Genomic DNA, 15,766 nt, shown 5'->3' with positions numbered 1-15,766 from the left:
GGATTCCTTGACTCATTTCCTTTCCAAAAATGTATAGTTTTATATACTTTGGACATACAATTAAAAAAATAATCATGCTCGAAAAGGTCCGTGTTCTCTCCCATTACTCTGCCCTTAACAGCAAGCTCTGCAGGCCAATGGACACAGTTATTTATTATCAAATGGAACTTCTTATGTTCATTGATTAATTAGTGGAGCAGTTGCCAAACAGTTTGTACAATTTCAGTCTGGATGTATGGCTTTTAAATAGTCTTTGACCACTTCGTAATCCTCCTTTCAGTGTTAACTACAACAAATAATTTTGTCTTATTTGCACTACTTTTCAAGAACAGTAGTTTCACTTATAATTGATGAACTCTATTTGCAATGTTCTTATCATAAGTTTACAATAAAGCAGTATTCATAAGTACGTATGAAACTTTACCTCAGACACCAACATGTAATATAATACAGAGTTCTTGTCAACACAGTTCAGAGAAGACGTTTTCTCTTTGAGGAAATAGTTCCATGCATTAATCATGTTAGAAATAGCTTTGTTTACTATTGAAATCAATGTTATAGTACATTTATACATCAGTATCCAAGGTAGCTTTTTTTAACTTGCGTGTCACCCCATATGTATAATTGTCCATGCACGTGAAGAAATGTGCTGATTCAGAATCTGAACAAAAGCAGATTTAGAAACAGATTTTAAGCAATATCCTATATATAAAACATCTAAAACAACACATCCAAAGAAATTAATGAGGTGGCACGGTATCTTTATGACTATTTACAAAATATATTACGAAATCTATTCTTTCTCTTGAGTTGACAAAATGAGAAGAAGATCAAGAATAATAATATTGTTCTTCTTCTGGCTGGATCAAGTCGAGGAAAGGAATAATGATTGCGTCGCATGAAGTACACGCATCTTTTTGGACGTGGAATTTTCTCCTGCATTTGTTTACCTTATTTTGACTTAAAACTTTCATTAGATAAACTGCTTACTATTCCACATTTTCGTAATTCCTCCTTCACTCTCGTTAGGTAGCCAGGGTCAGGAAAGCCTTGATCAGCACTGAAACATTAAATTATTTAAAAAAAGCCTTGTCAAGTCAAATGAATAATAATGATTGTATCAGTATTATCATAGCGATGTTAACACAATGCTTAAACGTAGCAGATCCCGAGATAAGTTACTGATCCGGGGGAAATGATTTTCAGCATGTTCTCCTCAAAATTATTTCCACCAAGTTAATTTCAGTCAAATCCACAGGTGGTCAAATCTGAGCAATTTACAATTTGATCTCTAAATGACCTTTGACCGTGGTTGTTTTTGTGGCGCCCTCTACGGAGGCGCCACAATATATAGGCATGACTTTGTGAAACGCTTCTAATTTCACTCTTGCTAGATTGACTTCGCAATTGTTTTGCTAAAATTATGCCCAGCAGCCAGCTCATAAATAAAACCACAATTTGCTTGGATTTTATTTTATTATTGTTTTCTGATATGCACGGGATAAAATGGTGAGCGTATATTCTTTGTTTAAAATACAAAATTAGGATTTATAAAAACACCAAATAAATCCTGACCTTTGTATGCGTTCAACCAGTTTACCGTGTGCCTTAGAACCCGATAGACGGTGACATTTGACCATACACTAGGATCCACAACATGCTCATCTATCATGGGAACATTCCTTGAAAATTTGGGTACACAAACTCATACTCTGCAACTTGAGGTCAAATTTTGCACTATGATTATGTAATTGAGGTTATTGGACTATGCCATTGGGATGAGACTCTTGTGGTCCATAGTGATAAGATCAATTAACGAGGCCTCAATAAACTGATGGCTTTTGTTTGCTAATTACCATAGAATCTATATAGTGAAAGTTAGTTGCCATGGAGGTAGTACTAGCTACTACCTCCATGATTGGGTTAAGTAAATAACTAAAGCCTGTTATCTACCCAGCAATGTTTGCTTATCTCAATAATTGTAACAAATTGTAGTGTAATATAAAATGGTACAAGACCAATGAAGACAGAAAAGGCAAACAGACAGAAATTTAGAGTTTTAAATTAGAGAGTTGACAGGAAGTTGTAAGAGTTAAATTGTTATAGATATAATTGGTGTAAGCGCGAAAATGTTGAATGTCAGATCAAAGTCATCCGAGGTGAATTAAGTAATGTCAATCACAAATTGTTACAGGTCATTTGAGGTGGACTAAGTTTATATTTGGATTGTCAGAACACCTTCCCCAATCAAACACATTTCTCTTGCATTTGATCATCTTCTACTCTTCCCTAGAAAAATCATTATACCAAATCTACACACCATGGAATTCACCATATCACGTCCAAGTTCACATTGGGCGCCACATTCCTTTTTTTAAAGGCATTTTTATTAACATACCTCCCAAACTTTCATATCTATTCCCATCAAGTTTATTACTAGCAAGTCTCTCGAAGATCTGTCTAATCATGCAAACCGACTTCCTGTGGCTGCTTCATGTATATAATTTACAATGCTAAATTAGGTCTATATTTTTATGAATTTCAAATACCTGAAACAGAAATTAAGATCTGGTAACTATAGTTATGTCAAAATTTGTAGGGGACAAAGTCTCTAGCACAAGTTCATTCTTACACAAGAACTACTCCAAGGTCGAACTTGAAGTATTGGACGTGACAGCCAAGGAATAAATACAATTCTAGATCTGACTTACTAACTACTCCAAGGTCGAACTTGAACTTGAAGTATTGGACGTGTAGCCAAGGAATTTTAATTCCTTGTATTGTATAAAATACAATTATTCTAGATCTGCAATTTTAAAAGTCTTAGAAACCATAAAAACTTCAGCCATGTTGACTTACATGCCACCTCTAAGGCTGTTCTTGTGCGTAATCTGACCAGACCACATCACTTCCAACTTTGAGCTTTGTGAATAGTCTATCTTGAAGCTTTTTCCCGTGATGAAAGCGTTTCGCAGCATCCATACTACTTCTATCCCTTCCCCAGAGTTGGGTAGATAGGCTGTGAATGTGTTCCCTTTATACTGCATTTCACGTTTCTTCTCCTAAAAATTTAAAAAAGTACAAACAGTGTAGAGTCAGAAATATATATTTATACGTGACTTCATATATTAGTAAATCAAGGATACCAGTTTGCGACATCCATTCTTTAGAAAAGAGATGCCAGGGTAGGGTTGCATTTCATCTGTTTTTTAAACACATTAGTAATCACAACAAATTATTCAAAATTAGGTGATCTGTGTTCTTCAGACATTGAATTTAAAAAAACACTACCACGACGCTCTAAATATATACGTCCATGATATCTACAACCTGTGTGGCAATTTACCGGTAATTTACCGCCATCATATTTACCATGGTAAAATACGGTAAGATAAGTAAAATAGAAATAAGGAATTAATTTCTTAATGGTACTCCACAATAAATGCATTCAGTATTGCAATGTTTAATGCAACGTAAGAAAGAGAAGATGAAGATATTAATTATTTAAGAGACTGGCAATAAACCGATACAAGTACTGTCGCACCAATAATATCTATTACGATCAAAATACCGATCCCATGGTAACGTCAAACAATAGTGATATGGAGATTAGAGCCAAGCAAATATAGAGTGGTACAATACAACTACCATAATTAACAAGATATTATGTTGAATAGAAGATTCAATCAAAGAGGATACAACCAAAGAGCTTTTAAATAGAAATAGAGTCGCAATAGATTATATAATCTTTTGTTCGTTTGATGCCGATTAGAAGTTGCGACAGGCTATTCATAAAAGTGGTACCATTGTTTCGAATAAAGGGTTCCGCCATTAAATTGGTCACTGATCCGGCATCATATTAACGCTCTACACAACAGGCGAGTATCAATAAGTGACCACACTACAGTCATGTGTAAGGGCAGTCATGTGTAAAGTGGTACCATTGTACTCAATGTATCCCAAATGTGTGCTTGTGTGGGTCTGAAGACTATAAGGAGGCTTTAGCTGTCGATGCAATCATCTTTACCACCCACCTGACGATAGGTGTTTCATTTAAATAAATTGAATGCTCTTGGTGATCGATTACACATTAGAATGTATAAGGCTGCCATTTCCAGTCCATATATCTATATTACACTATAATGGTAATCGCTATACGTATACATGAAAGTATAAGTATAGGCCTATAAAGGTTGTTTTTAAGAAATTTCCATTTAATGTTATTTTAAGAAGGAGATTGGTATAGAAATAGTGGCGTACCCAAAGAGGGGAGGGGATTGGGGAGGGACAGATTCACCTCTGTGAGAAGTCTTGGGAGGGGGGGAAAGGGGAGGAGGGGATATGGAGAATGAGAGAGGGCTGGAGGAAGGGATAATAAAGGCAAGTAGATAAATAGAAATATAAGGAAAATGATGGGAATGAGAGAGGGAGGGTGAGAGGGGACAATGAGAGCGAGGGAGTGATAAAATGTAGGCCTAGGAAAAATAAGTACAGAGAAGGGGAAAGAAGTTAAAGGAATGATGAATACATTTAATTATTAGGCCTATATAATAACTAAACACATAACAGCACTGGGCAGCCATTCGACGATGTCAATGCCTTTATTCGTTACGTAATTAAAACGCCCAGTCAGATGTATTTCACACCTACCAAACACAACTCACCCAATTTCGCAAACTGGACGTTGAATGTACACTCTCATGAATATTGATTGGCAACATTTTCCAATATGTCAGCGCTCTAATCGGAAACAATAGAACAATAGACCCTGCAGAGCGTTGGGATACAACTAACTGTCAAATCCTTTTCAATTCTTTTTGAGAAAGACCACTGGGAACCTATTTAAATCATGATTTAGAAATTGGAGCTTGGCATCTTACCCATCCCAATTCGAATCGGGGTTTCAAACGACTGCGTATTGATATAAATTATAATTATGATGAGTTCAAACCGGTGACTTTATAAAAAGCTATTATAGTGTGATATTCAACTTATTTTACGTTATATAAATATGTATTAATGGGATTTCTTTACGTCTTGGTGTTTACACCAGACTATTCAAAATTTAGAAGGGAAACGTTAAAATATCATAGATACTGTCACATGAATGGCATTTTGGATCATCCTGTATCAAGGAGTAACACTTTCTGATTTTTTTAGTTATTGTTTTATTATTCAAGTTACTTACCATTAAAATGCCATCAGGAAAGTTGTAGTCGATGACAATCGCTCCATTTGTCGTTTCCCCAGAAAGTGCCAGGTTAGTCCGAACGTAATATGTCATCGTGCTCTTCCGAAGTCCAGACACAACACAGTACAGTACGCCGCAGGTAAAACATTTTGAGCTTGGAGCGACATACTCCATGATACATCTTTTGCAGAACGTGTGACAACAACTCTCTAGATGTTTAAGTCCTGTGACAACATAACACTTTCCACAAGTATGTTGTCCAGTTTCCATTTGACTCCGGGCTTGATCTAACTTCAATGGATTGTTTCCAGTTGAACCTTCGACAGTAGACGCTAACGCTTGCGTAGAAAGTGGACTGGATTGAGACTCTGAATTGGACCAAACTGAAGACACTGTGCTAGAAAACTTAGTTATCATAGGAGAAAGGTAAGTGTTATAAATGCCAGTCTGCTGAGTGTTTTCAACATCTTGTCTAGTGTGTGTGTCCTGTCTTGAGACTGTGATTGGTGAAGTATACTTTGGTATAGTACCTTGATTTGATGACGGATTTTGACGTTCTCCTGTTTTACTCGTATGTCTTGCACTCGTATCATTGTAATCTCGTCGTCTTTGCTCACCGGGCATTTGTCCATCTGGATTTGCGGCAGTGTCGTATTTTAGAGAAGCAGTTGCAGTGTCGGATTTGAGACCGGGCTTGCTGCGTAAGTTGCTTTCTGCACGACGAGTCTCGTCTTCAACAATACTTAAAGCACTTTCAATGGCTCTTACCGCGTCTGGATCAATGCTGACCAGGACTATGGTTTGCAGGTGAAGATATTCTTTCTTGTCACGGAATAGACTCATTGCAGTTGCGAGAGCATGGGCACATACTTCATTTGGACATCCACCTAATCCAGCTCCAATGAGGGGGAGAGCTATGGATTGAACACCTTCTTTACTACTCGCTAAGAATAAACATTTTTGATAAAGTTGTGATAGCGTTTCGTGGTACTTCTTCTTGTAGTCATTTCCGCCATAGTAAGGACTAGGCGTGTGCAGAATATACTTGCACTTGAGTCCAAACCCCTTCGTTTCAATAACGTCTCCCGAGGCAAGACGTGACCATTTCCGATGCTGCATGATAGATCCACATGCCTGTTGCAGTTCGTTTCCAGCAGCTCTAGATATAGCTTTCGAGATACCAAACGAATTTAGGAGACTTGAATCTGTTGGATTTACGATCACGTCTACATCTAATGGTGTTATGTCGCCTTCTTTAACGTACAGTTGAATCTCGTGTTTTGTTTTGAACTCTTGGTGAACTGATGGAGAGACAACTAGTTCGGAATTTAAGAGATCATGCACATCTACATTTATACGCTTGTTGAAAACGTCCACTAGTGCTTGAGTTGAAGGCTCGTCTAAATTGATCAGGTGTATTGTTTTGATTATATGACATGGATCATTGTCGAATTCTTCTATCGCATCCAACAGAGCCTTGGCACATATGGGTTTGGGACCGCCGTATATGCCAGAACTGATCAAAGGGATAGCAAGTGTCTTAGCTTCAACGGGGATATTAGCATGTCGGATAGCACACAGAAAGGTTTCCTTTAGTTTTTTGTAGAATTCGTTGTCAGAACTGCTCCTACCATAGATTGGTCCTGCAATGTGTAAAATTCTGCATGGAAGTTTATATCCGGAAGTGACAATGCACTCGCCATTACTCAGTGGTGGACGCGGTTTCATGATACGTCTACATTCGTCTTGCATGTCTTTCCCTGCTGCTCTAGATATCGCACCAGCGACGCCGCCTCCGTGTCGAAGATCTTTATTGGCAGCATTAACTATCGTGTCAACTTGTGCCTTTGTTATATCTCCAGATTCGATCTCGATATCTAATCCTTTTCTGGTCTTGTAACTTAATCTCGTTGCGGTTGCGGTTGTGGCTGGAATTGGACGTTCTTTTAGCTGTGGAGCTTGTCGGAATTTCTTCAAGCAGTTCTGCTTTAGGACGCGAGTTACATCTTCATCTTTGTTGACAAGAAAAACTTGCTTCAAATGTTCTCGGTGTTTCTGGCTGAATCGTGTCAGACTTGTTATTAGTGCTTCAGCACACACCTCCTTTGGACCCCCTAGGCCCCCTGAGCTGATCAGAGGAATTGCAACAGATTTTGCACAAAGTTGATTATCACTCCTCACAAGAGCGTTCAAAAATGTCCTCTCAAGAAGTCTGGGAAAGTTTCCTTTAGCATACTCCGGACCAACAGCATGAACGATACGTTTGCACCGCAAATCGAAGGAATTTGTATCTAGGCACTCTCCGACCTGAATGTACGTGCCTTTTAAAATATCATCGCATTCTCTTTGAAGACCAGGACCGGCTGCTGCAAAAATTGCCTTTGCCACACCTCCGTTATGCCTCAAATATGCATTGGCAGAATTTACAATAATATCGACCCTTTGTGTAGTTATATCACCTGTAATCACATGGATTTCTACTCCTTCTGTAGTAGCAAACCAAGATGGCGTTATGTTTGCTTCAAACCTTGGAGATGGAACAGTTTCAGGGCTTTCATCTGGTAATGAGTAGTTTGATGTTTGTCGGGAACGTTGTGTAAGTTGTTCTTTACTGTCAGAATCTGCTTTCTTCAGTTTTCTCTTGGAGACTAGTCCTGCGAGGCTTCTGAACTCTCGGACTATGTCATCTACAGTCTCCTCTACAGCACATATGATGATTTCCTCCGTGGGACTTGTCTTCATTATGATCACATCTGGAAACTTCTGTTTCGTATCTTTTATAGCCCTATCTAACGCTACTTTTGAGATTCCGCGGCACTTGACTGGGACACGTTTTAAGCTGAAAAAGGTTTGTTGGTACAAATTTATGAACGCTTCCTTTGCTTCATGCAAATCTTCAAGTTTACAACTTTTCTTCCATGCTTTTTTGCTTGGCTTAATGTGTGCCATTCGTTGGTTGGTATCGGAAGAGGCGTCATCTTGGAGCTCTATATCGATATTGTATTTCTTTTTGATAGTTTCTAAATGATCTGCTCTTACTGTACGTAAGTACTCAAACGTTATTTCGTCGACAGCCATGCTCTCATAGCAGGAGATTGTGTCGTTTAATTCCTGAGCCGCGGTCTCAACCGATGCCGTTTCCCCTAGAAGTATACAATCAGTGTCGTTTTTCCATGACATAACAATTTTAGGGAATTTCTTCTTAAACTTCGCTTGCATAGCGTCGTGTTTACGCGCGTCGACACCCTTACAGGAAACGGGAACTATCATCGTGCCTTTCTGAACTTCAGTTTGGAGGGCCAAAAATTCTTCTTGTGCCTTTGCTATATCTGATGTTTCTTTCTTGCTTTTCAATTCTACAACTATTTGGTCTGGTTCTTGCAACTTATGCGTATCGAACTTGATTTTGACATTGTTGTCTTTCTGAATACGCTCTAGCCTTTCTTTTAAGTTCAACTTCATGTACTGGTATATCATTTTGTCCACCGGTATGAACGAGGACGATACTCTGGTTTGCTGGTTTCCATCTGTTGTAGATGGGCACACGGAGGTTACAGGTGCTGTTTGACTTGCATGGTAATTTGAAGCACCATGTGGATGACTGAAGTAGTCTGTAACAACGGTAATCGATTGCTGTCCTTTTGAACCGGCGACTGTGCCATCGTTTGGCTCCATTTCAATGTCCATCGCCTCGTCCGTCTGTGCATCTTGTATGTCAACTTTCTGGGAGCGGGAGGCGTGTATATCTGACATGTTTAGATTATCATCTGTTTTCGCACTGGAGTTTGAACGACCGAAAGGTTTGGCGTCTTTGCCCGCTTGATCATTGCTGTTGGTAGGTACACTAGTTTCAGAAGTGACTTGCGTTTTGGAATCCTTCCTATTGATTGATGGTTTCTCCTTTTTGTCTTGTGATTGGTGGTCAGACATTTCCCCATCTTCGGGTAGCCCCAAGGCTGAATGGAAACGGAAAACAGCTTCCTGGATTTGCTGAACAGTTCCTATCAACTTTCTACCGTCAGAGGTAAAAGTGGCTCCAAAATCGGCTTTCATGGTAGACACGAGCGGTTTCAGCGTATTTCTTGGTATACATTTCATGTACATATTGTCAATCATCGCGACTGCTGTTTCAAATATCTGTAATAAATTTAAAATGATTTCATTATACATAATTACAACTAAATGTTAACTAGCAAGAAATTTTATACTCTTTTGAGAGAACATCATTTTCAAACAATCATATCAAAAATAATCCTAAAATCCCAAAGTCTACTTTTCACACAATCTTTACGAACTACTCATAAACATTATGATTAATTCTACTAAAATCCACAAGTTGTATCAAAATGATATGTAACCATCTGTTATAATAAGCCGTGCTTGAACTACTTCTTCCAACTACAACATTAGATCCTCCTTAAGGGATGGGGTATGAACGTTTGGACAGTATTTATTGTGGGACATTAGAGCACATCAGACATATCGAATTGCATTCTGAATACGAAGAATGTCCTTCTGATATCAAATAATTTCGATTTTTGAAATTCGCAATGTAATACACATTTTATGGCAAATGATTAAAATTGATATTTTTGATATTTAACAGTACTCGAAGTAAACTTTATAAATCTGATGATTTATATTCAAAGTGTATGTAGGTGGGATGAAAAGCCGACGATCAATTGAAAATTTTGACCTTTCGTATTGAAGATATGGATTTTTTTCCCAAAACACCAAAAAAATTAGGTCTTTTGGGAAAAAATCCATATCTTCAATATGAAAGGTCAAAATTTTCAATTGTCGTCTATTTTCCTCCCAGCTACATACACTTTAAGAATATATCATTAGATTTATAAAATTTACTTTGAGGACTGTTATATATCAAAAATGTTAAAAATATCAAATTTTAATAATTTGTAATAAAATTTGTACTATATCGTAAATTTCAAAAAATGAAAATTATTTGATATCAAAAAGACATTCTTCGTATTCAGAATACAATTCGATATGTCCCACAAAAAATACTGTCGAAACGCTCAAAACGCTCATTCCAGATCCCTTAAGTTGAATTACAAAAATTAATAATTTATGGATTATTTTATTGGATCTCATGATGCATTTTGACGTAGCTTTGTAGCAGTCAATTCAACGGTGTGTTCGGAGTTTTCAAAACAAACTAAACCGTCGGCCAACAATCATTTTTAATGTGGAATGAATATGTGTTAAATAAAGACCACATATTTATTTAATTCGAGATTCATGAAGGTAACCTACTCACGAAAAATCTTAACTATTAGGGAAAATACTACAATAAGGAATCTTTTGACATAATATGATTTCTTTCTTTAGTTAGAACTTCTCCATAAGTGTTTTTGTTTTCATTTCCGCCGAGCATCATCGATATCTGTATCTTGTTTCAAGATTATTCAATGTTTATTTGCTTTGACTCACCGGTGGTAGCTTCTCCACCTTCAGTATTTCATCGAAAAATTGCTGGTCTCCATGTGATAGGAATTTCTCTCGATCTAAAACAAAAAGGAACGATTAATTAATTATATTAGATCTAGGCCTACTATATATAGAAAGTGGTAAAATACCACATACCATTACACAATAAAAAATCCTTTAAAAAAGGAATGGGCGCCCAATGGGAGCTATGATGTGATATGTTGAAAATTACATATTAGTAAACAGTAATAAAATCAAAATCAAATCCAAGCAAGTAGTGTTTTTATTTCTAAGCTGGGCATACTTTTAAGCAAAACAGTTGCGAAGTAAATCTAGCAAGACCGAAATTAGAAGCTTTTTACAAAGTCATGCCAAATATAAGGGGCCCCGCCGTAGCGGGCGCCCCCAAAAGGCATCAGAGCAGGGAGATATACCGAATCAACAACTAGTTCTCCACTTTTTTTAAAAACAAGGCTAGTCCATCCATCTAAAATCCATCACATTAAGTTCACATCCCACTACAGTCTCCTATATCCACCCCATCCTACACCCCTCCCCAAATATCAAACACCCCACACTTTTTTGAGCATAATTATATTAGTATATAAACTTGAACTCAAAAGCGCTTCACTTCAAGCTCTGAGTAAAAGTTGAAACTTTCATCTGCACCAGGAGAACAAAATGGGATAGCAAAATTCGCATTTTTGAAAAGATACAAAAAAATAATTAATATCATTGAAAGCAGCATTATAATTAACATTTTAGTTAAGAGGCAAGTTCTACGCTTACTTTGGAAAGATATTTACTATTGTTAACAAAAAGTAGAAGGCCACGCGTTTTGAACTCGCCACCCAAAAATGGTGGTGTTGTTACGCTTTTCCAGTTATATCTCTGCTTAAACAAAAGGTATTGAAGAGTGTTTGGTGTCATTTTGTAGCTATATAAGTGCCCTAACAGACCTCCAAAGGAGAATTGTTTATCAGCTAAGATAGTGGAGTTAGCGTTGTTTGAGTTCAGAATGACCGAGGTGGTGGATGAGGCGGTGGCGGAAGAGGCGGTGGCGGTATGTGCAAAGTCTATGGGAAATAAAGATTTTGTGTGTGTGCGTTGAATCAACTGATCATATCTTTGCATCCATATGGGCTACAGACATGGTTAAGAGCTCTTTTGAAAGATTATTAATTCTGCTAATTGTTTTTAATCATTTTTAACTCTTTATGATTGGTCTATAAAATGCAAACTTTTATGTACAAAACTACCCGTTTTCATATTAAACACTGTAGTAAGCAATGCGGATGTCTTCAAAATCTAAAAGTTGCTGTAAATTTTAATTACTTATCCTATCATAGTCAAAGTTTACATTTTCTGAGAGGAAATTTGATGAGGAATCTAAATATGGACTAACTTTTTTTTTTATGGGTTAGGGGTAAAATGTTTCAGTTCAAAATATGTTGAATTGTAAAAAATTTTGAACATATTTTGGGACACCCTGTATTCCGAGATTACCAAACAGCTGTGATTTTTGTTCTTCCAGAGTCAGTAGGCTCCCCCTAACCTCTAACCAAATCAATGTTGTTTACTTTCAGTTTATAACTGCAAGTTAGTAATAAGCAATGCATTAAATGGCCCATTTTTTATTTGGATTTTTTTATTCTACCCTGTATAACTTCAAGGTCACCCTGTACAGTGAGTTGAAATGTGTATATTTAAATTGCTTTTGCCTTCAGCTTTCCAAAAGTGTATACTTTTGCTAGTTTAGGGTTGATAGTTGTGGAGATATTCTAATTTGAAACTTGATTGGTGTAAAAATTCATAATATTTGTGATGTAACGCTAAGGGTGGCGAGTTCAAAACACGTGGCCAGAAAACGTTTTATTTGGGTCATGCCCATGCCTCCTGAATAAATTTGTGTATAAAAATTGGCATTAGTACATCTAATAGTAACGATATACATATTATTTATCGTGTATACATAATAAACATGGTAAGTCAACAGTAAAAATGTTTATCATTGTTTATTATCAAAACCTCGAATACCCTAAATGCAAAATTCAGCATCTTCAATCCACCATGATAGTCCTAATATCTTTTCCAGAACTTACCTTTGACATTCTTGAAAACAGCTAGAGCTTTTTCCAAGCTCCCCTGAACCCCACATATCACTCGTTCAATTCCAGAGCCGATTTTTGATTCAACATGCGTCTTTATTGCTTCTTCAAGTTGTTCCTTTTCATCCGTCACATACGGGATATTCCCGATATACACACATCTTTCTGTGACCTCTGACATGTCTGATGTATTATTGGATACCGACCTTGCTTCTAAAAGCCCGACACCTTTCAGAACATAATTTCCAATTTCATTCATTTGGTCTGTTGTACAAGAAATCTCGTTGATTTTGTACTTTGAACCTTGAACCTTCGTATCTCCCAAAAGTTTTTGTACTTGTGCAACAAGTTTTTTCGATTTCTCTCTTGATAATATACTCCAGCAGAAGCCATCGAAGGTAGCTTTTAAATCGGCTATGACCTGTCGAAATTAAGTTCAAATAACCTTAATTAAATCCCTTTAAACCAAATAAGTATAACACTTGCCAAGTCAGTCTACTATTTAGCTACTTCCATCCATGTTAATTTTTTAGCATGTCCCCCAAAGACCATGAAGACTCCATTTTTGTTTTCAAACACACTGTCACCACCATGACCACGGGCCCTTATTTGTCAATTTGAACATTAATTGTCATTTGTTACAGATTTTGTTATTTATTTTGAAATAACAAAACCATTTCGAGTTGAGTGTTGAGCAGTTTTAAAAACTATTTTTGGAACACTTATAATGTACCATGTTACCATTTTGTTGATCTGTTTCACAAGAATTATTTCATTGGAAGGTAACTTTAAAATAAATAAGCAATAGCCTACTTACTGGAGGTAGTCGCTCTACTTCAACTTCTTGGTTCTCTATTACATGCTGCTTGCCAAGGACTGTATGCACAACTGAACAAAAAAGGAAAGTATAATTAATTATAATAATAATTATAATTATGGAAACTTTTGGGTCTTATATAACTGCTAAAAATATTGGTCTAAAGTATAAAAGTATACATATTTAGAATGGGAAATTTAGACTTGATGAATCCATGAGGTCAAATTTGGGCAAAATTGCTCATTTTTGGAGAAAATCACCCAAAACAACGCTCTTTGGCCCAATTTTTTTTTTCGGACCACGTAACAAAAATATTTCTTGGGTCAAAAATAATTTTTTATTATTTTTAAAAATTAGATAAAAATATCTAGGAATAAATTTTTTATTTTTGAATTTTGATCAACTTCACCAAAAATATTAGAAATTTGGGCGCAAATTAGGTTTTTAAAAATGATTTTGGGGCAAAATGTAGCATTTTTTATAACCATCGATTACCGGCTTTTCACATGGGAAGGGAGGGGGCAAATGTAGCTTTTAAAAGTCAAAACCTCAAGTGTTCCTAACAATATTTTTCAAATTTTATGTCATTAAGGGGGTACTACACCCCTGCCCAATTTTGTGCCTATTTTTGCATTTTTCTCAAAAATTATAACGCATTGGGGGCAAGTAAGATATGTGTATTATAGGGCAAGGACTACAACTACTCCACTGGAAATTTAATTTCAGCACATACAACAGTTGTGGAGTTACAGTCAAAAATGAGGGAAAACCAATATTTGATCAATAAATCAATAACTACGTGCCTTGAGTTGCTGAATTTTCAGTGCAGTAGTTGCAGTCCTTGCCCCTATAATATACATATCTTACTTACTCTTATCTATCCAATGCGCTATAATTTTTGAGAAAAATGCAAAAATAGACACAAAATTGGCCAGGGGTGTAGTACCCCCTTAAATGAAAGAGCACACTTATATTGGCCATATACTAGCTACATTAGAATGAGCAATGGCCAATTCTTTTAAAATTGCAAATCTTGTGCAAAATGTTTTCACCTGTTTTGTCATACGGTTGTAAATTCAATGAACTATGACTTTGCTAAAGAGTGCTTTAGCAAAGTCATAGTTCCCACCCGGAGGTGAGGCCCCACCCGGAGGTGGGGCCTCTACACACTGGGGTCCTTCCGGGGGAGTATACCCATATGGTCATCTGTGTTAAGTGCCTTCCCCGGGTTTCACATTAATTCAAAACCTTAATGCTTACCTTCATCTGACTCGAATACAACTAACGCCTCGCTTGAATCTCCACCAAGTGGGCAAACTATTAACTCTATATCACCACCTCCGTTTTTGCCCTTGCTAAAGTGGATGCTGAGTTTATCTTTCAAGTCATCTGTTACATTTGTAATGAACGGAATTCCCTTGACGAGTATAGTCCTCTCCAAAACGGATGCCATACTATATTACAGGACAGATTACGCAAGTTATTCAGGTTTATGTTGTTTTCTTCCACCAGGTCATCTGCAATATAACAATAATAACATAACTAGACCAAAACTGTGGTCATAAGCCACAAACCTAGCGAGGACGTGTTGGGGTTGTGGAGGTATCTGACCCTTGTAAAATGTTCCAAAATGTTCGCTTGGTCATGAGGTTGTCACCGAGTTTGAGCCTCGTACTCCTTACAGATTTCCTGAAAAGGCAATTCTAAGATTGGGCACATATGACCTTTGACCTGACCCCTGCAAAATTTTCCAAAACGTTCTCCTGGTCATGAGATTTTCTGTGACCTCTGATGCATTTGTTACCGACCTTGCTTCTAAAAGCCCGACACCTTCCAGAACATAATTTCTAATTTCATTCATTTGATCTGTTGTACAAGAAATCTCGTTGATTTTGTACTTTGAATCTTGAACGTTCGTATCTCCCAAAAAGTTTCTGTACTTGTTCAACACGTGTTTTTTGGCTTCTCTCCTAATATACTCCAGCAGAAGCCATCGAAGGTAGCTTTTATATCTGCTATGACATGTCGAAATTACGTTCAAATAACATTAATTAAACCCCCTTTAAAGCAAATAAGTATAACACTTTTCGAGTCAGTCTACTATTTAACCACTTCCATCTATGTTAATTTTTAGCACTGCTATCCCCCAAAGACCATGAAGACTCCATATCTTTTTCTCAAGCACATGCTCTGTCACCAAAG

At 36.9% G+C, this 15,766-nt stretch overlaps 1 protein-coding gene across 1 annotated transcript; it reads right to left on the bottom strand.

The window, feature by feature from the left end:
* Positions 1-866: 866 nt before the first annotated feature.
* On the bottom strand, positions 867-15,017 carry LOC140147122 (uncharacterized). Its single transcript, XM_072168900.1, has 7 exons — positions 14,825-15,017; positions 13,565-13,635; positions 12,742-13,168; positions 10,643-10,716; positions 5,189-9,328; positions 2,860-3,062; positions 867-1,060 (listed from the first exon to the last, which is right to left on the bottom strand). Exons 1-7 carry the CDS (start codon positions 15,015-15,017, stop codon positions 952-954), a joined length of 5,217 nt encoding a protein of 1,738 aa, XP_072025001.1. The 3' UTR covers positions 867-951.
* Positions 15,018-15,766: the final 749 nt, after the last annotated feature.

Source organism: Amphiura filiformis, chromosome 3 (assembly GCF_039555335.1).
Source record: "Amphiura filiformis chromosome 3, Afil_fr2py, whole genome shotgun sequence".
NCBI lineage: Eukaryota > Metazoa > Echinodermata > Ophiuroidea > Amphilepidida > Amphiuridae > Amphiura > Amphiura filiformis.
Note: the sequence above shows the minus strand (reverse complement) of the source record. Positions and strands in the feature narration are given on the sequence as shown.